Source organism: Papio anubis, chromosome 6 (genome assembly GCF_008728515.1).
Source record: "Papio anubis isolate 15944 chromosome 6, Panubis1.0, whole genome shotgun sequence".
Classification (NCBI taxonomy): domain Eukaryota; kingdom Metazoa; phylum Chordata; class Mammalia; order Primates; family Cercopithecidae; genus Papio; species Papio anubis.
The window spans coordinates 30,505,059-30,528,005 of NC_044981.1; the positions used below are offsets into that span (position 1 = coordinate 30,505,059).

At 55.2% G+C, this 22,947-nt stretch overlaps 1 protein-coding gene across 12 annotated transcripts; it reads left to right on the top strand.

Moving 5' to 3' along the window:
- Positions 1-1,989: 1,989 nt before the first annotated feature.
- Positions 1,990-21,354, top strand: DDR1 (discoidin domain receptor tyrosine kinase 1). 12 transcript variants are annotated; one of them, XM_021937096.2, is made up of 19 exons: positions 5,567-5,907; positions 6,833-6,887; positions 9,958-10,084; positions 10,178-10,280; positions 10,473-10,701; positions 12,249-12,396; positions 12,658-12,757; positions 13,250-13,436; positions 13,544-13,790; positions 14,283-14,378; positions 14,487-14,638; positions 15,731-15,896; positions 16,618-16,728; positions 17,827-18,071; positions 18,229-18,356; positions 18,584-18,802; positions 19,280-19,514; positions 20,088-20,237; positions 20,354-21,354. In XM_021937096.2, the coding sequence occupies exons 3-19, from the start codon at positions 10,000-10,002 to the stop codon at positions 20,492-20,494; spliced, it is 2,742 nt and encodes a 913-aa protein (XP_021792788.2). In that variant the 5' UTR covers positions 5,567-5,907; positions 6,833-6,887; positions 9,958-9,999; the 3' UTR covers positions 20,495-21,354. The 12 variants fall into 12 exon arrangements, with proteins under 12 accessions (XP_021792786.2, XP_021792793.2, XP_021792785.2 ...); XM_021937094.2 differs by lacking the exons at positions 5,567-5,907; positions 6,833-6,887 and adding an exon at positions 1,990-2,328; XM_021937093.2 differs by lacking the exons at positions 5,567-5,907; positions 6,833-6,887 and adding an exon at positions 3,810-4,174.
- The last annotated feature ends 1,593 nt before the right edge of the window (positions 21,355-22,947 follow it).

Consider the following 22,947-nt stretch of genomic DNA (forward strand, 5'->3'; position numbering starts at 1 on the left):
TGGAGGAATCTAGGGGAAGTTCTGGGTAGGAAGCAGCCACTTGCCATTAAGTGGTAATTAAATTGCCATTGCAATTTAGGTAAATCACAGTCCCTCTGGGCCTAGTTTTCTTTTTTCTTTTTTCTCACTCTTTTTTTGGCGATAGAGTCTTGCTCCGTCACCCAGGCTGGAGTGTAGTGGTGTGATCATAGTTACTGTTACCTCGAACTCTGGGGCTCAAGCCATTCTCCTGCCTCAGCTTCTGGGTAGCTGGGATTACAAGGTTTTCTTTTTATGAAGAGCCCTGCCCCACCCATGTCAGAGGGCCCTGAGGAGGCAAACACAGGACGGTTGAAAATGCTAGTAAAACACCTAGCATAGGCCGGGCACAGTGGCTCAATCTCAGCACTTTGGGAAGCCGAGATGGGCGGATCCCAAGATCAGGAGATCGAGACCATCCTGGCTAACAAGGTGAAACCCCGTCTCTACTAAAAATACAAAAAAAATTAGCCGGGCGTGGTGGTGGGCGCCTGTAGTCCCAGCTACTCAGGAGGCTGAGGCAGGAGAATGGCGTGAACCCGGGAGGCAGAGTTTGCAGTGAGCCACTGCACTACAGCCTGGGCGACAGAGCAAGACTCTGTCTCAAAAAAAAAACACAAAACAAAACAACGAAAAACACCTAGAATGTGCACTGCTGTCCTGCCTGGAGGCTTGAGGGGAGCACCATGGGATATGTGCAGGATAAAGCGGGATTAACTCCTCCTTCCCCTCAGCCATTACTCTGAACTCCGCATCCCACGTGCAGATTCCAAAAACCACTTTTAAAAGAACACAAATCTAAACATGTCATTTCCCAACTCAAAACCCCAAGGTTCTTTCTCCTCACCTTCAGAATAAGCCAAACTACTCAATGATACTTGGGAGGCTGAGGCAGGAGAATCGCTTGAACCCGAGAGGTGGAGGGCGCAGTGAGCCGAGAATGCGCCATTGCACTCCAGCCTGGGAGACAAGAGTGAAAGTCTGTCTCAGGAAAAAAAAAAAAAAAAAAAAAGAGTTTGCATAGGGCAGGGCTCTGATAGCGAGAGCTATGAAAGATGCATTCAGTAATGGATTCCGCTCCCCACCTTCCAGACCTTTACAGTCTAGAGAGTGTTAGGCGTATATATGTATCTAGTCACAGAAGACAGAACACCGTACTATAGGCAGAGCTGGAAAGGGTTGTGGGAACCCAGGGAAGGAGGAGGCCAGGTCCTCCTGAGTGGGACATAAGGCAAGACTCAGGAAGACCTCAGGGAGGAGCTGGAGCTTGAACTGGGCCTTAAGTTGTGCTAAGATTTGCAGAGATGAGGCAAGGCCATTCCTGACCAGAGAAGTGGAGGAGCCAAAAGACAGGGAGGCGTGAATATGGCTACATCCAAATGCAGCCTCGCCCGGAAGAAGGGTCCGTCCCATGAGTGAAGCCAGAAAGGCAGATTTGGCTGGGACTACTGGTGCGCATCACCACACCCAGCTAATTTTTTGTAGAGATGGGGTTGTGCCATGTTGCCCAAGCTGGTCTTGAACTTCTGGGCTCAAGCGATCCGCCCTCCTTGGCTTCCCAAAGCGCTGGGATTACAGGTGTGAGCCACCGCAACTGGCTCCATTGCCATTGGTATTTAAAAGGTAATGGTTTAGGTTTTGAAATTGGGGCTGTTTGTGAAAACTGAGAGTGCCTTTTGTTCTCAGGTATTTCCTATGGCCATTGGTGTAACTGGAGGGAAGCTCTCGCCATATATAATATTTTTGAGGCAGCCAACTAAGAAACTGGGATTCTCTCCAGGTTGCAAAATCCTGCGGGAAGGAAGTGAATTCTCAGGGGCCCAGAAGGAGTCTCTAAAGGACCTCTGCCAGTCAATGCTAATCTCTCTTCTCCCCCTCAAGTCAGCCCCTGCTTTTGCCTCTTTCTCTGTCTCTCCTAGATTCTCCCCCTCTGGAGGGCCTGAGCTGCCGGCCACCACCCCCAACACCGCTTTCTGCTTCCTCTGCCTCTCTTCATCTCTCTTTGTCTGGGGTTTCTTTGTCTGGGGTCTCCCTTTGGTTCTGTTTCACAGTTCTCAGCCTCCCCTCCCTTTCTCCCCAGCCAGGCTGCTCCGTCCCTCTCTGCAGGGGCCTAGAGGCTCGGTGAGGGGAGCGGGACTTGGTTGCCATGGTCACATCGAAGCCAGCCGCAGCTGGCCCGGGCAGCTGCTCCTCCTGGGCCTACGGCCCTGGACGCTCGGACAAAGCCAGGCGGTGTTGGCAGCCCCAGACCTGAAACCCCAAAGGCCTAAGACTGGGGTGACTGGGACCTAAGAGAATCCTGAGCTGGAGGTGAGAGGGAGGAAGCCAGAGATGAACTGGGAGGGCAGGAGTGGGCGCTGGAGCTGGGCCCTCCCCTTGTGGGCAGGGACCAGGCGGTCCTGGCTGGAGGCCGGAGATGTGGTGGGAGGAGGGGAGCGGCCCAGAACTTGGCAGGGAGGAGGGGAAGGACAGGGAATAGAGTTGGGGGCCATGGTGTGGCAAATGGGCTGAGGAGCTAGGGTGTTCCCCAATGGGGGACCATTGTCCAGAAACAGGTTCGATTCTCTCTTTGGGCCTTGTGTCCCCGTCTGTCCTGCAGGTGCCTCTTCCTTTCTCAGCCTTTTATTCTTCTCATCTCCCTGTGTCCTTTAGCTTCACACTTTGTGCCCCAGTCTCCCTCCTCTTTCCTTCCACTCTCTGTTTCACTCCAGCCCCTTCTCTTCCCTTGTCCTTGTTTCTTGTTCCCTTGGTCTGTCTGCCCAGCTCTCAGGCCTCCTCAGTTCCCTGCCTTCCTCTCTTAGGAGTTTGTTCCCAACACTGTTTCCCTACCACGTCCACTTCAGTTCCTTCATCCAGTTCAGCCCTTTTCTTCCCAAACTTCAGTCTCCTCCTCTGAGCGCCTGGGGCTTCCCACCTTTTGCTGTGTGGGCCCTGTCTTCATCCTCCTTTTCCTCTCTCCCGTCTCCTCGGCCTTGACCTCAGTCCATCTCCTGTCTCTCTGGGAGTTCCCTCACCATTGTCCCCATCTGACCATCAGCCTCCTCTCCCTCTTCTGGTCCCGTGCCCCCTTCTTCCCCATCCACAGCTGAGCGGTTTCATCTCCCAGAGATATGTCATCTCAATCTCCTCCTTCACTCCCTGACCTCAGTTTCCAGTTTGTATTCAGTGGCATCAGGTCTGACTCACACCCAAAACCTTGTCCACTCCTTCACCCTGCCCCCTACCCGTCACTTCTCACTCTCCCCAACTGCTGACCCAGCCTGCTCCCCGAGAGGCAACTGCAGCTCTCAGAAGGCACTGCAGCTAGTGTGTGTGTGGGGCCCCATCTGGTCCGTCCTCTCTCTCGCTGGTCGTGCTGGGCTTCCCTCCTGTGGCCAGGTGGTCTGCAGGCCTGAAGCTGCCCTCTCCCCTCTCCTATGTGCCTCTCCTCACATTTTTTCAGCTGTTTCCTGTCCTCTCCTTCCTGGGCAGCAGGCTGCCACTGGCTTGAAGGGGAGGGAAGCCCAGGATGGGAGGGGATGGTAGAAGGTCTTTTGGGGTTCTGGGGGACACAGGGGGCCTCTGGGGTTCAGAGTGATGCAGGAGATGTGGAATGGGCTCTGGGGACCACGGATGGGTAATCAGGCCCTCTTGGTCTTTGGTGCTGCTCTCTGGGCCCCAGGATGGCTGGGATTTCCCTCTCAGGCCCCCGGGAAGCCCAAGTCCCGCATTCCAGCTGGCTCCAGCTCCCCTTCCGTTGTCACTTGACTCCACTGGGCCCCAGCCTTGCATCCCTCCCACTCCTCCAGCCTGGAGCTGGGGCGAGGTGGGCATCACCGCTGGGAATTTCTCCTGAGGCAGTGAGAAGAAGGGACAAAGGTTTCAGGACTCTCTAGCTCCTTCTGCTCTCCCCAGTGGACCCCTCTGTCTGGCACTGTCATGCCACTTAGCTGGGGTCAGCGTGGGTCTGCGGTGTGGAATGTCCCACCAGGGTATGACGGGCTGTAGCTTGCCTGGCAGGCCTGTCGGGGCTTTCCCAGAGCACAACTCCTGGAAGGAGGGGCTGCGTGCTGCCAGGTGAGGTGACTTGGGAAGCCTTGGCCCCACCCCCAGGCTGGCCCCACCCCCAGTCCAGCGTCTCCTGGGCCTAGATTCCCCAGCTGCTGTCTCCGGAGGGGTAGGTGTTCCGGAGGAATCCCCGGGGGCTTGGTGGGACAGGGAGGCGGGAAGAAGCTGCTCTCCGAGTGACCCTGAGGCCGGCTGTTAGCAGGTCCCTCAGCCGTTGGAACGTCCTTGGGCTTCTGAACTAGTGCCCATGTGTGCCTCGGCCTTTCCCAAGGGCCAGCTTCTTCCTGGTAGTGCTTTTGTGTACTTGTCTGGTTGGGACTTCGTGTTTCTTTCTTGGGATCGTTGTCTGGGACTGCAAGCAGGGTATGTTTTTATCTACTGTGAGGTTTCTGGGGTGGAGATGTGCAGTGGAGTGAGACCTTCCTGTGACCGTGACATCGTCTAGGTGGTGAGCAGGTGTGGGGGTGTGGAGAGAGGTGAGGGGCTGAGGTAGTGCTGAGGGGGGGAGCGGGAGAAGCACCTTCCACACAAGTTCTGTCCCGCTCCATCCTCTGCCCAGCAGCTCTCTCAGTTGCTTTGCCTACTCATTGTCACTGTGTCATCTTCCCTGGGTCTCTTGGTCCCCTTCCTTTTGACTGTGTGTGATTTTCACTGTGCCTCCATCCTTCTCCTGCTCCTCTTCTTCCTCCTCCCGACCACCCAACTTTGCCCTGGCCTCATTTTTGTCCTTTTCTGGCCAGTGATCAGACCCTCCGGTTCACCAGGGCTAGAGCTGGCTGGACCTGAGGGAGGCTTGTCCTGAGGACTCCTGAGTTCCCCTCCCACTCCACTCCGTTGGGAGCCCAGGGGAATCAGGGCCTGGGTGTCTGGACCCCCGGGTTCCTGAGAAGGCCCTGCAGAGAGAAGAACTGAGAGGAGAAGGTTAGAGAGGAAGGGGTTAGAAGAGAGTGGGCCCGCCCTCAGGGCCTGGGGCCTTCCAGGTTGGGTGGTAGGGGCGGGAGCGCACAGGCTGCGAGAGAGGAGCAAAGGTTGGTGGAGTGAAAAGAGTTGTCTGGGCCTGGCTGGACAGGTGAGCCCTGAGACCTGAGCCCTGCTCCCTTCTCCGGGCTAACTCCGGCAGCTGGGCTGGGCCTAGCCTGTGGGAACCTGCTTCTTCCTCTGTGCCCTGGGGCTGCTCCCCTTCGCCTCTCCCACCAGGAACCGAGCCCAGAAGTAGGAGGGGCGTCTTCCCCTCGTGGGCACTGAGCGGGACTGCAGCCGGCCCCCTGGGGCGCCAGCTTTGGAGGTTCTCGTTTTGGGAAGCGGGGTGGGCTGCGAGTGGGTGGAGGGGACTGGGCGCGGAGCCGACCGGGGGCAGCGGCGCGGGCGGCTGGGCGGCCTCGGAGCGCCCTGGCGGGCTCGGCGGGCGGGTTACCTGGGGGAGGCCGGGCCGGGCGCGGGCGCACGGGGTGGGCGTGGCGGGCGCGGGGCCTGGAGCGCGGCGCGGGGCGTGGGAGCCACCGGGACTACTGGGTCCGGGAGGGGGAAGGGAGGGCGGCGAGCCCGAACGCGCGGCGAGAAGGCCGAGGGGAGGGAGCAGAGCGAGGAGCGGGAGGAGGAAGGGAGGGAGCCGAGGCGAGGGGGAGGCGGTGCCTGGGCCCGAGCCGCCCCAGTCCTGGCTCCTCTCCCCGGAACAGGCCCCCGACAGCTGCTCGCGGGAGCCGCCTCCCGACACCCGAGCCCCGCCGGCGCCTCCCGCTCCTGGCTCCTGGCTCCCTCCGCCTCCCCCGCCCCTCGCCCTGCCGCCGAAGAGGCCCTGCTCCCGGGTCGGACGCCTGGGTCTGCCGGGAGGAGCGATGAGAGGTAGGGAGAGCGGCGAGCGGACCCCGCTGGCGGAGGCCTGGGGCTCTTGGGGTGGCGGCGCGCGGCGGCGGCTGCCGGGCGAGGGGCGGGGGAGACAGGACGTCCCGGGCCGTGCTTGGTCGTCCAGCTCTTCTAAGCCTCCCTGCCCGCCTCCCCGATGCTCTGGCTTACCGTCTGAAAACCGGGGGCGGGCGCTGGGGGGAGGTGAAGCCCTGACCTCCCAGAAAGAGCTTTGAGCCTCCAGCATGGAGGGAAGTCCCCTTTCACTCAGTGTGGAGGCACTGAGCCCCGGGAGGAGATGCTCCTGCGCAGCCCCACTGAGTCAGCTCATCACCGCCTGGAGAGCACGGCCTGCCCTCCACCTGGCCAGTCCCTGCGGCCATCTACTGACTGCTAAGCCTTCGCTCAGCCAACACCCAGTTGGTCAGCCTGGTCACAGTCCAGCAAAAAGAGGGACTGACACTGTAACCCACCAGTGACACCACTCTTCCCGGCTGGATGGTCAGTTGGCTCTGGCATGAGAGAATGTCATTGCCAGTGAGCGCCATCCTCAGGGTCCCACCCCCCACACCTGGCTCCTGACTGAACATTTCTTCCCAGTACTTCCAGCAGCCAGACGCTGGCGCCCAAGCTCGCCGGCTGTTGCTGAGGGCCTGTAGGTGTGTCCAGGACTGAGTGGTGTAGTGGAGACAGGTGAAAGGAGAGTGGAAAGGCAGGGAAAGGCTGTTGTCCTTATTGCCACTCTTCCCACCCAGCGCCCACCTGTTCTCTGCCCCCTCGACATCCCTCTGGCTTGGTCACCTGTGTGTGTTAGAGGCTGGGCCCCAGTTCTCTGGGGATCCTGTACCCAAGGGCCTGGGCGTGTGTGTCTCATGCTGTCTTCTGGTCACAGGAGCATGTGGTGTCTGTCATTTCATGTTCACAGGTGTCTGAAGTGGCTATTCATTGAGCGATGGGGTTGGACTTGAAGGAATGCCCAGGTGTGGACGGGTTGATGTGTGCATGAGCTTCTGTGTTTCCTCTGTCTCAGAAACTCTGTGATGGTTGTCAGAGACACTGAGAGGGGGGTGTGTGCATGCCACATTTAGCCTCGCTGTTTACAGCCAGTTCAGTAAGTTTCTGTGTCTCACTGTGTGTGTGTGTGTGTGTGTGTGTGTGTGTGTGTATACAGAGCTGTGTGGGTGTTGTCTGAGTGGGACATGGGGGGTTGGGAGAGGAGCGTGAAAGACTTGAGGCAGGGTGGCCTGGCCCCTGGTTTGTCTTTGGTTGTAATGGGGTGGGAGGCGGTGGGATTGGGGAAGGTCTTCTGGGCCTGTCCTCTCTTGCCCTCTGTGTCTCTGACTATGGGCTGAAGACCCAGTGGAGAGAGATGAGGTGACTGGGGGTGTTGGAGAATGGAGAGCCCAGATGGCTCTGTGCTTCTCTGTGCTCCTCTGCTTGGCTCTGTGCCCCGTGTTTCTGAGCCTGCTCTATTTACCTCTTGCATTGTGGCTCTCGATCTGTCTCTGCCTGCCTCCTATCCTCTGCCTGCCTTTGTGTCTCTGCCCCGGGCTCCTCTCGGCTCTGTGTGGCTCGGATGACTCATCTGGGATAGGCATGAAGGTTACTCAGGGGAACAAGAGCCCCGCTGTTCCAGAGAGAGGTGGGGGTGGAGAGTGGCACCCAGGAATTCTGAGCCAGTCTCCTGGGACTCTGGCCGCCTGCTCCCTAGCGCTGGACCCTAAGGGACCAGGCGTGATGCCTTCTGGTTCTAGCCTCTCCTTGATAACTGAGTGCCCCCCACAACTCAGTCATCCCCCTCAGCTGCTGCTTCAGAGCTCTGGGGTCTCAGCTGCCTCTTACATTCCTGCCCTAGTGCATTGTGGGAGCAGCTGAAGGAGGACAAAGGGATGGGGGAGTATCCCCCACTCCTCCTACCTCCTGGGGTGACCTGCCTTCCTTGTCTTTAGACCCGCCCTCATCTCCAAGGCAACTCAGCCTTTCCTCATTCCCTCAGAGGCAGCCACCTTCTGGAAGTGGGAACTGGGGGACTGGATGTCTGGGTCTCAGGAAGGCAGAGCAGGGATAACTGGGCCCAAGATGCCCTGAACCTGATAAGAGGTGGCAGTCGAGTCCCTCAGGACTCTAGGGCCTGGAGACTTCACTGTGGGGCTCTGGGACCAGTACAGGTTAGGACAGCTTTTCCTGCAGCAGGGGAGGGGAGAATAGTTATTTGGGTTTGTAAGGAGATGCCATTTAGAATTGTTTTATGTGGGGTAAGCTTCCTGATCCTGAGGAACAGAGTAGGGATTTTGAAACTTTAATGGGCACAGATCACCTGGGAATTGTGTTAAAATGCAGATTCTGATTCAGCAGGTCAAGGGTGAGCCTGAGATTCTGATTTCTTCCATGCTTCCAGGTATTGCTGATGGTCCAGGGACCACCCTGGGCCTAGAGGGCTCTAGGGGACAGTAAGACTGGAAGGTGCTGGGGTCCCCTCTGCCCTTCTCTTAGAAGTCTAGACTCCTATGTGGGAGGGCAGCAGGGTCAGCTGGTCCAGGCTTATCTGATGTTTAATTCTATCATATCCTCAACAAGGAATTGCCCAACCTTTTCTGGGACATTTATTTTTTAAAATTCAAAATGAATTTCATATTCTTTTACATATCATATGGTTTTACATAAATGCATTTATGTTATAGGATTTAGAAAAATAATACAATCAACCTGTCTTTTTTTATTTGCTTTTCTTTTGCCCCATTCATGTTAACTCGTGTTATATTATATTCTATTGTTATATTCTATTATATATTCTTTACCTGTAGACATACACACAGATATATATACAAACATGGGTGCTTGTTCTGTTTTCAAAAGGTGGGATAATTTTTTATACTTCTGTAGGTTGCTTTTCATATTCAACAGATACACAAGGAAATTACACTAAGTTAGGAATTTACTGCCTCTTTGTTACTTTTCATAGCTGCAGAGTAGTCCATAAACCTTATTATTATTATTTTTTAATTCCAGCCTGTCCCCTGTGAGCATTCACATATCTTACAGATTTATGTCTCACAAAAGGTGCCATAATAAACATCTTTGAGCATCTTCTTTTTTTTCTTTTTTCTTTTTCTTTTTCTTTTTTTTTTTTTTTTAAAAGAGATGGGGTCTCGCTATGTTGACCAGGCTGGTCTCTAACTCCTGGCCTCAAGTGATCCTCCCATCTCAACCTCCCGAAGTGCTGGGGTTACAGGCATGAGCCACCAGACCCAGCCCTGCACATATGTTCTTTCTTCCTGGTGCTTCTGTCTCTCCATTTGGGTAGATCGTTAGGAGAGGGAATGCTGGGTTGAAGAGGACGTGCTTTTTAAATTATAATAGACATTGCTAGATCCCTTTCCTAATAGAGGATAACACTACATTTCTGCCATTGAGCATGGTGCCTCCCTTTTCTTCACCCTCCACCACTTTTATATGTTACAGCCTTAAAAAAATATCTAGTCAATCTGCGTGGTATTTCCCTGAGGCTAGTGAATTTGACCATAAAAAAATGTTGGCAATTTGGCTTTGCTTTTCTGTGAAATGACTATTCAAATTCTTTGGTTGTTTCTTTATTGGGTTACTTATATATTTTTTCTTGTCAGTTCCTAAGGGGCCTTAGTTTACTGTAGTTATTAAACCTTTTCCTGTTGTGTGTGTTATAACATTTTTTGCACACTTGTTTGTTCTAAGCCATTGTCTATGGGGGTATTTTGCCCATTCTTGATTGCAGAAATGGGGCTTCAGGAAGTTAACTGATCTCTGCCCTAGTTTCTTCATGTGTTAAATATGGATAGTAATAGTATCTACCTTATGAAGTGACTGTGAAGATAAAATTATGGATTCTGTTTAAGGGTTTAGGCCAGTGTCTGGCACAGGGGAAGCATTCTAAAAATACAGCTGATGCTGTTAAACAATGACTGTTGTTGTTGTTTTACTGTTATTATCCCCAAAGCGGCCCATTCTGTCTGTTGCTGTCAGCTATGACTCAGTCCTGATTAACTTACCCACCACCCATTTTATCCCCTGCAGAGATGCTGCCCCCACCCCCTTAGGCCCGAGGGATCAGGAGCTATGGGGCCAGGGGCCCTCTCGTCTTTACTGCTGCTGTTCCTGGTGGCAAGTGGAGATGCTGACATGAAGGGACATTTTGATCCTGGTGAGGAGACTGAATCATGGGTCCCTGAGGGCCAGGGCTTGGGAGGTAGAGAGTTGGGGGCCTTGACCTGTTACATGCCTGCTTTTTACTCAGCCAAGTGCCGCTATGCCCTGGGCATGCAGGACCGGACCATCCCAGACAGTGACATCTCTGCTTCCAGCTCCTGGTCAGACTCCACTGCCGCCCGCCACAGCAGGTACTTGGCACACCTGATACACCTGCAGCTGCCCCGAGGGGAGCCCCTGGGACCTCTACTTCCCCTCCAACCCCTCTGCCCATGCCAGTGAAAGCCCTGCAGTCTGAGGGGCGAATGAAGTGGGGTTTAAGTACTGGAGATAGAGGCAGACCTGGGGCCCGATGTTCTCTGTGCCCCTCTTCACCCTCTCAGGTTGGAGAGCAGTGACGGGGATGGGGCCTGGTGCCCCGCAGGGTCGGTGTTTCCCAAGGAGGAGGAGTACTTGCAGGTGGATCTACAACGGCTGCACCTGGTGGCTCTGGTGGGCACCCAGGGACGGCATGCTGGGGGCCTGGGCAAGGAGTTCTCCCGGAGCTACCGGCTGCGTTACTCCCGGGACGGTCGCCGCTGGATGGACTGGAAGGACCGCTGGGGTCAGGAGGTGAGGCTGGCAGAGGCAGCACCCAGAGGAGGTTGATTTTCCTCACTTCCAGCTGTACTGTGAACACCACCTATACACTGACGACCCTCCAGTTTATATAATCGCCAGCCCAAGCCTCTCAGCTGAGCTCCAAACAGTATTGCAAACCTGGCTACCTTTTGGACTTCTTCACCTAGATGTCTTTTTTTTTTTTTTTTTTTTTTTAAACAGATGGGGTCTTGCTATGTTGCCCAGGCTGGTCTTGAACTCCTGGGCTCAGCGATCTTCCCACCTTAGCCTCCCAAAGTGCTGGGATTACAAGCATTGTAGCCAGCCACCTAGATGTCTAATAGGCATCTCAAACGTACCTTTAATTTCCCAAGCTGAATTTGATTCCCATTCCCAACCTAAACCTGCTCCTCCCCTGGCATTCTCCAGCTCAGGAAGTGGTATCACCATTGCCTAGTTGCCTAGGCTATAAGCTAAGATGATATCCTTGATTCCTCTTTTTCTCTCACCTCCTTCCAAAGCATCAGCAGCCCAGTCTGTTCTACCTCCATAGTGTTCCTGAGTCCAGTCACTCCTCACCACTCCACCTCTACTGCCCTAGGCCACCCGCCCACCATCTCCAGCTTAGATGAGTGCAGTAGATGCCAAATCGGTCTCCCTGCTTCTGCCCTTTTCTGCCTGGAGCCAGATTTCCACCTGGGGGGCTGCATCAAGTGGACCTTAAAGCATGTAAATCAGATACGTCACACCTAGCCGACACCCCTGTGCTGGCTTTCCACTCTGCCAGAACAAAAGCTGAGCCCCTAGCTGGTGCAGGATGCTCAGCCTGACCTGGCTCCTGCCTGCATCACTGGCTCCTTGCGCCTCCTTGGCCACACTGCCGTTCTCGTTGTTGCTGGAACAAGCCAGGGCTCGTTCCCACAGCTTCCGGACGTTTTCTCTGTGCCTGCAAAGCTCCTCCCGCAAATAACCACAGGCTCTCCCTCACCCCATTCAGTTCTCCGCCAGGTGTCACCTCCTCAGAGAGCCTTTTCTGGCCACCCACTGCACTGCTCTGTCCATACACCCTGCCTCTTGTTCTTCACAGCTGTTTCCCTTGCTGGGATTTCAGTCCTGCAAGGGCGGGGAGTGATGTTCACCACTGAGAACGTGCCTGGCACAGAGCAGGCACTCACCCACCTTCTGCTGAATGAACAGAGGGAATGGGCTGAAATGAAGGGGAAGCTGAGGCAGGGGTGCAGGGCTGTGAGGACTGGGGAGAATCTGGGCACAATGGGAGGATAGGCTGGGAGACAAATGGATGGAGCCAGACAAGGAGAAGAGGGCAGCTGAGCCTGGAGTCTGAGGACAGAACATCAGAGCTGCAAGAGGGCCAGAGGTCTCAGCTGCAGATCTTCATTTCACCCATGCCTGGCTGCGCCCCACAGTGCTGTGTGCTCGGTGCCACCCCTCACGGGTCTCTAAGTGGCCACTGTGGGCTGGGCCAGGGAGCAGCTGGTGGCTGGGAAGTAAGATCTGACCTGGACCCCTTCCCACGCACCCCGTTTCCTGGCCCACAGGTGATCTCAGGCAATGAGGACCCTGAGGGAGTAGTGCTGAAGGACCTTGGGCCCCCCATGGTTGCCCGACTGGTTCGCTTCTACCCCCGGGCTGACCGGGTCATGAGCGTCTGTCTGCGGGTGGAGCTCTATGGCTGCCTCTGGAGGGGTGAGTGGCCCAGCTCCCTGGAAATCTGTTTCCTGAGCAGGGGAGTGCAGGGTGGGGAGTGTGGAGAATGGGCATCCAGGATTCCCTTTCTCCTGCTGGGAAACTGTCACTCTGAGGAGGGGGCTAGCTGGCATTGTCTCCTCCATGCCAATGTGCCAGTGGAGAGATATGAGAAGGGACCTGAAACCTGCCCAGGCCTGATGCAGGGATGGGGGATGGAGCCTTCGTGCCTCTGATCCCCATCCTCTCACCCTGCCCCAGATGGACTCCTGTCTTACACCGCCCCTGTGGGGCAGACAATGTACTTATCTGAGGCTGTGTACCTCAACGACTCCACCTATGATGGACATACCATGGGCGGGTAAGAAAGACCCCTGCAGGACGTGGAGTTTAGGGTGGGAGGACTGTGTGTGTGTGTAGGGGGGGATGGTGAGTAGGGTAGGGAATGAGACGGAAGAATTGAGAAGAGGGATAGGTTAGGTGGGGCCTCAGAGGGTAGGACTTGGGTGACCACTAGCCCATATGACACTGTACAAAAAAGGCACCTCTTTGCTAACACACATTGTTGGAAATTGCTGCAATAAATATGCACATCACAGATTGAAATGGTGCCCCTTAGAGGTGGTGTGCTGGATGTGACCTGCAAAGTACCTGTGATACAGCTGGGGTAGGGGTGGAGAGAAGAGCAGAGCCAGCTGCATGAGTGTGGGGTGGGGTGGGGTGGGGTGGGAATGGGACTAGTGGACGGGAGCCAGGCTTGCCAGGCCACTGTGCCAGGGGGTGACAGGGCAGAGTGCCTGGATATTAAGACCCTCTTCCCTTCCAACTTCCTCTTCCTTGGTCCCTTCTCCAGATTGCAGTATGGGGGTCTGGGCCAGCTGGCAGATGGCGTGGTGGGGCTGGATGACTTTAGGAAGAGTCAGGAGCTACGGGTCTGGCCAGGCTATGACTATGTGGGATGGAGCAACCACAGCTTCTCCAGTGGCTACGTGGAGATGGAGTTTGAGTTTGACCGGCTGAGGGCCTTCCAGGCCATGCAGGTGAGTGAGTCTGGCTCTCGAGGAGGGCTCTGAAGCTATGGGTGGTGCCGTTGGGGTGCTCCCAGCACTCCTAGCCTTGACCTTGTGCCCTCTTCCCTTCCCCCCAGGTCCACTGTAACAACATGCACACGCTGGGAGCCCGTCTGCCTGGCGGGGTGGAATGTCGCTTCCGGCGTGGCCCTGCCATGGCCTGGGAGGGGGAGCCTATGCGCCACAACCTGGGGGGCAACCTGGGGGACCCCAGAGCCCGGGCTGTCTCAGTGCCCCTTGGTGGCCGTGTGGCTCGCTTTCTGCAGTGCCGCTTCCTCTTTGCGGGGCCCTGGTTACTCTTCAGCGAAATCTCCTTCATCTCTGGTAAGTCCCTGAAATTGACAACTGATTTCATTCCTAACCCTGCAGTGTCCCCAAAATATTCATTCCTTGCATCATATCCACCCATCACCCACTGAAACTTCTCAATTAGGGGTACCCCAAATAGCTTGAGCCCCTTTCTGCCTCCTTTTCTCTGCGTATCCATCTTTCCTTTGTAAGCCCCTCGCCCATGACTGTTATTGAGCTAGTATGACAGTATTGGTTGTTAAAATATTGAAATACTTCTGTATTAGTTGAGAAATACCCTCTAAGCCTCCAGATAACTGTCCTTCGCTTCCCCACAGTCCAGCAACTATAGGGTTAACACCCACCACAGCTGGGGACTTCCAGGACCCTGCTCCCCCAACCCCCACTGGTCAGTGGTTGTCTATTGAGAATCACCCATGCTTCTGCTCCTTTGCACAGCAATCCACTGCCTCCCTTGGGTCTCCTCCTCATTTACCTCTCTCCTTTCTTTTTGTTCCTTCTCCCCAGATGTGGTGAACAATTCCTCTCCAGCACTGGGAGGCACCTTCCCACCAGCCCCCTGGTGGCCGCCTGGCCCACCTCCCACCAACTTCAGCAGCTTGGGTGAGCAGCCTTGGGTGGGCGTGTGGACCCTCTGCACCCTTCTCCCTGGGCCTCCCCCTCGGCTAGGGTGGGACCCTCCTGTGGTGCTGACCCTGCTGCCTCCGCCAGAGCTGGAGCCCAGGGGCCAGCAGCCCGTGGCCAAGGCCGAGGGGAGCCCGACCGCAATCCTCATCGGCTGCCTGGTGGCCATCATCCTGCTCCTGCTGCTCATCATTGCCCTCATGCTCTGGCGGCTGCACTGGCGCAGGCTCCTCAGCAAGGTGGGCACAGCTGCGGCCTGTGGAGTGGTGGGGGGAGGCTAGGCCCCAGCACGAGCCAGAGTCCAATGGGGCCTGCAGGGCACAGCCCACTAGCATTCCAAGAGGAGGGCTTAGTAAAGAGACCACTTACACCATGTCAAGGAGGGGATGGGGCTCACAAGGAGGGCTGCTTCCGAGTCCCGGGTCTGCTGAGCGGAGAGGAGGCGGCAAATACCATGACCCAGAGGAGAGAGTCTGTGGAGAGGGTGCCTTGACAGGGGCAGTAGACTTTGGTCCTGGGATGCAGCTGGCCCGTGCCTACCCATCAGGGAGGGCCTGGGAGAATAGATGCCCTGACTTCACTTTCTGCCCCAAATTCCTGCCGGGCTCCTCTCTGGCCAGCCCAAACGAGGCCTGTTGGTACAGTCTACACTGGTCAGCCTTGGGGCAGAAGCAGGGTGGAGACAGGCGGAGAGTGGGGCTGGAGGGGCAAAGGGAAGATGTCTGGCACACCCCAGGCCATGTCTTCCAGTTGGAGTCCAATGGCAGGAATATACATTAAGGTTGATGGCTGGACACGGTTGCTCACGCCTGTAATCCTAGCACTTTGGGAGGCCGAGGCAGGAGGATCACCTGAGGTCAAGAGCTCGAGACCAGCCTGGCCAACATGGTGAAATCCCCCATCTCTACTAGAATACAAAATTAGCCAGGCATGGTGGCTCATGCCTGTAATCCCAGTTACTCGGGACGCTGAGGCATGAATCTCTTGAACCCGGGAGGTGAAGGTTGCAGTAAGCTGAGATCGCGCCATTTCACTTCAGCCTGGGCGACAAGAGCAAAATTCCATCTCCAAAAACAAACAAACAAACAAACAAAAAAAGGTCGATAGTTACGGACTGGGCAGATGAGGGTTGGAATCTCATTGTGGGACAGGGAAGTTACCTCCATGCTCTTGAGCTTCAGTTTCTCTACTTGTTAAAGATGGTGCTGATAGTATCTACAGCTGTAGGGCTCTTGTGAGGGCTGAGGGAGGCAACGCAGGGATGGACACAGCAGAGGGCCAGGCCGTGTGTGCTGAGCAACACGGGTGACGCCTCCCATCCCCATGACAAGGCTGAACGGAGGGTGTTGGAAGAGGAGCTGACGGTTCACCTCTCTGTTCCTGGGGACACTATCCTCATCAACAACCGCCCAGGTCCTAGAGAGCCACCCCCCTACCAGGAGCCCCGGCCTCGTGGGAATCCGCCCCACTCCGCTCCCTGTGTCCCCAATGGCTCTGGTAAGACTCGCCTTGTTCCAGTCGCACCTCTGTCCTCTCTGCTGTTTTCTTACTGTAACCCTTTCCCATTCTCTTTTTTCCCTGTCTTCCCCAGTTTCCACTTGTTTTCTTCTTTCCGTGCCCCTGGTTACTGCCTATATCACTCTTTGTCCCTATCATGTAGTGTCTCTCAAGAGTTCCGCATGTATTACCCACAGTCCCCCGTGTTCCTATCCCGTCTGTGTCCCACAGACATCTCTCTTTGTTTTACCCTCTCATTGTGTCTCCCTGGCCCCTCTGCTTTATATTAGACTCACCATGTTTGTTCCTTCTATCCATCCATCTTCCATCACCCATCCTTCCTTCCATAGCCATACACCCTTGCATCCATCCATCAATCCTCCATCATCTATCCTTCTGTCTATATTCATAAATCTATTCATCCATCCATCCACCCATATCCATCATCCATCTATATTCATACATCCATCTATCCATCTATTATCCATCCATCCAACAAAGCATCTGTTTACCATCCATCCATCTATTCATATATCCCACCTGTCCATCCATTCATTATCCAGCCAGCCATCCGTCACTCTGCAGATCCTTGTTTTATCCTGTCTGTCTCTTAATGCAGTCATCCCATCAGCCCTGGTCTTGCCCTATTCAAGGTCTCCCTGTCTGTCTAGCCTTGAGTCTCATCCCTTCCCCGTGTTTCCCCTCCTCCTTCTCCCGACAGCGTTGCTGCTCTCCAATCCAGCCTACCGCCTCCTTCTGGCCACTTACGCCCGTCCCCCTCGAGGCCCGGGCCCCCCCACACCCACCTGGGCCAAACCCACCAACACCCAGGGTAAGCCCCTCTGCTCCTGGGCTCCGCCAGGCTCCCCATACCTCTACTGGGGCAGGGAAAAGCCCTCACACCTTGCACTTCCTCCTCTGCCCACTGTGGCCTCTTCTGCTCTCCTGAGCTCCCAAGGAGGAAGCTCTTGTGACCTTAGCTCATCTCTGCTGCTGCTTGCTCTTTTTAAAGCCCCCCACCTTGAGCTGAAGAGTAGAAAGCTTACTGGTCCCCAGCTCTTCTCCCTCCTCCTCTTCCACACCGTCTCTTCGGCATTCCAGAGCTAGACAGGAGGTTGCCGTGGTGGCCCCAGACTATTGTAACTCCTCCTTTATTCTCTGCTCTCTCTAGAGCTGTGAGGAGGAGGGCTCTCACCCCGGCGCTTGCCCTCTCCCCCACATGTGTCCTCTCTCTGCAGTCCCAGAGGTGAAGGCTCACGCCCCGACCCTTTCCGTCTGCCCCTCCTGTCCTCGGTGTTGCCTTCTCATTGTGGCCCCTTCCCCAGGGCTAAGAGGGGACAGCTCTGCTTCCTCTCTTGTCTGTAGACAACTTGTGTTGGGACTGTGAGCAGCTGTTATCCTCCCTCCTCTCTGTGTGCCTGTCTCTGCTTGTCATTGAGCTTGGTGTGTTGGGTTGAAAGGGCTGGGAGGGCTTGGCCCCAGGAGGAGCCAGGCAGTAGCCATGGGAGAGCAGCTAAGTGAAGGGGAGGGAGCTGTGGTGAACGGGACAAGGGTTTGGAAGGTGGAGGGTGCCTGGATGCTGGGACTATCCTGAGGTGGGAGAATTCCTGGGGAAAAATTCTTCCAGCCAAGATTTATCTCATGGTCTCTTGAGAGACCCTAGGGAGGCCCTAAAGAGTAAGACTTTATGACAGTTTTGCTCAACCATATTCATTGCCTTGAAAACCTCTGGAATAGCTAACTCTCATCCCATGCCAGTGTCTTCCTGGTTTGAGGTCGGTGCATGGAATACTGGGAAGATACAGCATAGACCCAGTTTCTCACTCGACTGGGAGACACGGGGCCCTCCGGGAGGCTGAGCTGTGGGGAACCATAGCTCCCGGGCTGTTCCTGATGCCTCGTCCTGTCTTCTTTCCCCTCACCCCTGCAGCCTACAGTGGGGACTATATGGAGCCTGAGAAGCCAGGCGCCCCGCTTCTGCCCCCACCTCCCCAGAACAGCGTCCCCCATTATGCCGAGGCTGACATTGTTACCCTGCAGGGCGTCACCGGGGGCAACACCTATGCTGTGCCTGCACTGCCCCCAGGGGCAGTCGGGGATGGGCCCCCCAGAGTGGATTTCCCTCGATCGAGGCTCCGCTTCAAAGAGAAGCTTGGCGAGGGCCAGTTTGGGGAGGTAAGGAGGGTGCCTACCCAGCCATCAGTAGTGTCTGGCCTATTGGGTGCTGTGATGCCATGCCTGCACATTCCCCTGGCCAGGAACCTTAGTCATTTGTGACCATGTTAATCCGTTTGACCCTGTGATCGCCTAGCAAATGAACTTCTTTCTCCAGGTGCACCTGTGTGAGGTCGACAGCCCTCAAGATCTGGTCAGTCTTGACTGCCCCTTTAATATGCGTAAGGGACACCCCTTGCTGGTAGCTGTCAAGATCTTACGGCCAGATGCCACCAAGAATGCCAGGTGAGGACCAGGGATGGCATCTGGAAGAAGGGACGGGAGGCCATGAAGAGTGGGGAGCCACCTGGAGAGAACAATGGCAGAGCTCAACAGAGGGGTGGCGTTTCTGGGAGGGGATTTGCATGTACGCTGGGGGTGGGGACGCCTGGTCCACCTGAGGAAGGAGGTGGGCGGGGGAAGGTGCAGGCCGCCCACTCGGCATTCCTCTTCACCTTCTCCTTGTTCTCCAGGAATGATTTCCTGAAAGAGGTGAAGATCATGTCGAGGCTCAAGGACCCAAACATCATCCGGCTGCTGGGCGTGTGTGTGCAGGACGACCCCCTCTGCATGATTACTGACTACATGGAGAACGGCGACCTCAACCAGTTCCTCAGCGCCCACCAGCTGGAGGACAAGGCAGCTGAGGGGGCCCCTGGGGATGGGCAGGCTGCGCAGGGGCCCACCATCAGGTACCTGCTTACCCAGGCTGGGCCTTGCTGAGAATTCCCCAAGGGGGTCTCTTCCTCTCCCCTTGCTTCAGCCTCGAGGAAAAGAGGGGAGCATGGGGGTAGGAAGGCAGGGAGAGGTTCCAGGAGGGCCTGGAATAAGGAACGTGTGACAAGTTAACCCAGGAACATGGACAGAAAGGCTGGAGGTGACTACGCAAGAGTGGTGAAGGGACTTGGGCCCTGCCATGATGTCCCTTCTGCTTTCTGTCACCCTCACTCCCCTCTGAGTCCAGATTGGGGAGCACAATGGAAGAAGAGCCCCCTAGGGTTGGCTAGGCCTGGAAGATTGAGACGGAAGTGACCCTTGGCCTCACATGGGCATGCCACCTCCACATGGGGAACCGGAGTGACCGGGCCCGGGGAGTGGGCGCTCTCTCCTCTCCTGGATGGGAATCTGCGAAGCTGCCCCCAGTGACCTTCTGTTGGTTCCCTTCTCAGCTACCCAATGCTGTTGCATGTGGCAGCCCAGATCGCCTCCGGCATGCGCTATCTGGCCACACTCAACTTTGTACATCGCGACCTGGCCACGCGGAACTGCCTAGTTGGGGAAAATTTCACCATCAAAATCGCAGACTTTGGCATGAGCCGGAACCTCTATGCTGGGGACTATTACCGTGTGCAGGGCCGGGCAGTGCTGCCCATCCGCTGGATGGCCTGGGAGTGCATCCTCATGGTGAGCAGCCCGAGGACAGCCAGGTTGGGGCAGGGCAGGTGGGAGAACACTGGCCGCCACTCGCAGCCCTGGTCTCCATCAGTCACGCACTTTCTCTGGGTTGCATTTTACAGAATCTCATCTGTAAAATGAGGTTCTCCTAGCCCAAGGGACTGGGGAAAGCAGGAGCTGCAGTGTGATGGGCAAGAGTCCTGGAGCCAAGAGTGGGTACTGGGGTTGGAGACAGGGTGGCAGAGAGCTGAAGAGACAAGGTAGGGGGAGGAAGCTGGAGACAGAGGGGGTGCGTAGGGAGACTGAGGATCAGGACCAGAAAGTGGGGGTGGATGGAGAGGAAGGAGTAGCAGAAGGAAGAGGTGGGCCAGGGCCCTGGAGAGAGGACCAGAGCATGGAGAGGAAAGGCAGAATCCGAGGGAGAGGAGTTGAAAAAGGTGGCCAGCGGAGCAGAGTGGAGAGCCTGGCGTTGGGAGGGATCAGGCCTGAGTGGAGCCCAGAGTGGATCTGGGGCTTCTGACAGGAAGGGAGGAGGGTCTATGTTGCCTGATGTCTGTTTTTGCTGCCTTCTCTGCATCCCAGGGGAAGTTCACGACTGCAAGTGATGTGTGGGCTTTTGGCGTGACCCTGTGGGAGGTGCTGATGCTCTGCAGGGCCCAGCCCTTTGGGCAGCTCACCGACGAGCAGGTCATCGAGAACGCGGGGGAGTTCTTCCGGGACCAGGGCCGGCAGGTCAGAGTGGAGGGGAAGGAAGATGGGTCCAAGGTGGGGGACAGAAGGGGCAGTTGTCCTCTTGGAGACTAAAGAATATTTGTCTCCTGCCTCTCATCCACACTGCCACAATGCAGGTGTACCTGTCCCGGCCGCCTGCCTGCCCGCAGGGCCTATATGAGCTGATGCTTCGGTGCTGGAGCCGGGAGTCTGAGCAGCGACCACCCTTTTCCCAGCTGCATCGGTTCCTGGCAGAGGATGCACTCAACACGGTGTGAATCACACGTCCAGCTGCCCCTCCCTCAGGGAGCGATCTAGGGGAAGCCAGTGACACTAAAACAAGAGGACCCAATGGCACCTCTGCCCTTCCCCTCCCGACAGCCCATCACCTCTAATAGAGGCAGTGAGACTGCAGGTGGGCTGGGCCCACCTAGGGAGCTGATGCCCCTTCTCCCCTTCCTGGACACGCTCTCATGTCCCCTTCCTGTTCTTCCTTCCCAGAAGCCCCTGTCACCCACCCAGCTGGCCCTGTGGATGGGATCCTCTCCAACCTCCTCTAGCCCTCCCTTGGGGAAGGGTGGGGGGAAATATAGGATAGACACTGGACATGGCCCATTGGAGCACCTGGGCCCCACTGGACAACACTGATTCCTGGAGAGGTGGCTGCGCCCCCAGCTTCTCTCTCCCTGTCACACACTGGACCCCACTGGCTGAGAATCTGGGGGTGAAGAGGACAAGAAGGAGAGGAAAATGTTCCCTTATGCCTGCTCCGGGACTTGTTCTCAGCTTGGGCTTCTTCCACCTCCATCACCTGAAACACTGGACCTGGGGGTAGCCCCGCCCCAGCCCTCAGTCACCCCCACTTCCCACCTGCAGTCTTGTAGCTAGAACTTCTCTAAGCCTGTACGTTTCTGTGGAGTAAATATTGGGATTAGTGGGAAAGAGGGAGCAACAGCCTGTAGCCTTGGGGTTGGACATCTCTAGTGTAGCTGCCACATTGATTTTTCTATAATCACTTGGGGTTTGTACATTTTTGGGGGGAGAGACACAGATTTTTACACTAATATATGGACCTAGCTTGAGGCAGTTTTAATCCCCTGCACTAGGCAGGTAATAATAAAGGTTGAGTTTTCCACAACTGTGTGAGTGGGTTCCTTGGTAACTGCCTCCTGCACCTCCCTCTGAACCCACTTCCCATCTTCCTTTTTTCCTCCCTCTCCCCATTCCATTTCCCATCACCTATTTTGCCCAGCAATGTGTTCTGTTTCTGCATAATCCAGGCCTTTGCCTGTGGGACCTCAGGTGATGCATGAATGTCTGAGTACATGAACCTTCTCAACTCATAGGGGTGCTCTGCTGGAGGCCTGGAGGGAATGCAGTCAGGCCAGGGGTGCTGAACCTTTTTTGTGCCATAAACCCATTTGGCAGTGTGTAGCGGTCTACTGAGTACTCCTCAGAATTAGGTTTTAAAACCTATAAAATGGGCCAGGTGCAGTGGCTCACCCTTGTAATCCCAGCACTTTGGGAGGCTGAGGTGGGTAGATCAGTTGAGTCCAGGAGTTTGAGACCAACCTGGCCAACATAGTAAAACCCCATCTCCACTAAAGATACAAAAATTAGCATGGCGTAGTGGCATGCACCTGTAATCTCAGCTACTCAGGAGGCTGAGGCAGGAGAAATGCTTAGAACCCGGGAGGTGGGGGTTGCAGTGAGCTGAGATCACACCACTGTGCTCCAGCCTGGGCAACAGAGTGAGACTCTCAAAAACAAAACAAAAACAAAACCCATAAAATGTATAGGATTATAAAGGAAACCAATGGAAACAGTTTACCAAACTGCTAAAAAATTATGAAACTAATGTGCTGCTTTTTAATGTATTTAATAAGATCTAAAAACAGGTGTAATAAACTACTGACACTTTTCAAATACTAATGAGCATAAACCATATTTGAGATTTCTACAACAATCACAGTGAGCCATAAAAGTAGCTGTGGTGTCAGTGACAAGTCACAGGTACTGCTAATACTACTGGTGGTTTTACCCATATTCATAATTGAAGGAAATGCTAAATTTCTATTAGAGGTTAGTAAAAGGTGTAATTCTTTTTCTTGTCCAAATTTTAGAACCCATCTGGCTCCCCAGGGTCTGGAAATCCCAGGGGAGAATCCCTGGGTTATGCTGATAGAGTGTGCAAATGCCCCAGTGGGGGCGGGGGATGGGTTGTTGGAATGGAAACCAGAACCAAGAGCCTCAATTATCTCAGCAGCTTGGAAGGATGAGCTGCAACCATCAAGAGAGCAATTAACAAAGGGTTCAAATTTGGTTGGAAAGAAAAAATTGGCCAGCAGGGTGGCTCATGCCCTGTAATCCCAACACTATGGAAAGCTGAGGTGGGAGGATTTCTTGAGCCTAGGAGTTTGGAACCAGCCTGGGCAACATAGTGAGCGCACTCTGGCCCCCATTTCTAAAAAAAAAAAAAAAAAAATATATATATATATAAAATTAGCTGGGCTCAGTGGTGTGCACCAGCAACTCAGGAGGCCTAGGTGGGAGGATAACTTGAGCCCAGGAGGTTGAGACTGCAGTGACCCATGATTGCACAGCTTCACTCCAGCCTGGGTGACAGAGCAAAACCCTGTCTCAAAATAAAAAGAAAATTAAAAAAAAAAGTCAGTTGCAGGGATGGGACAAGGCAGACCCATTTTGATGGCCATTCATGTGAAATAAAGAC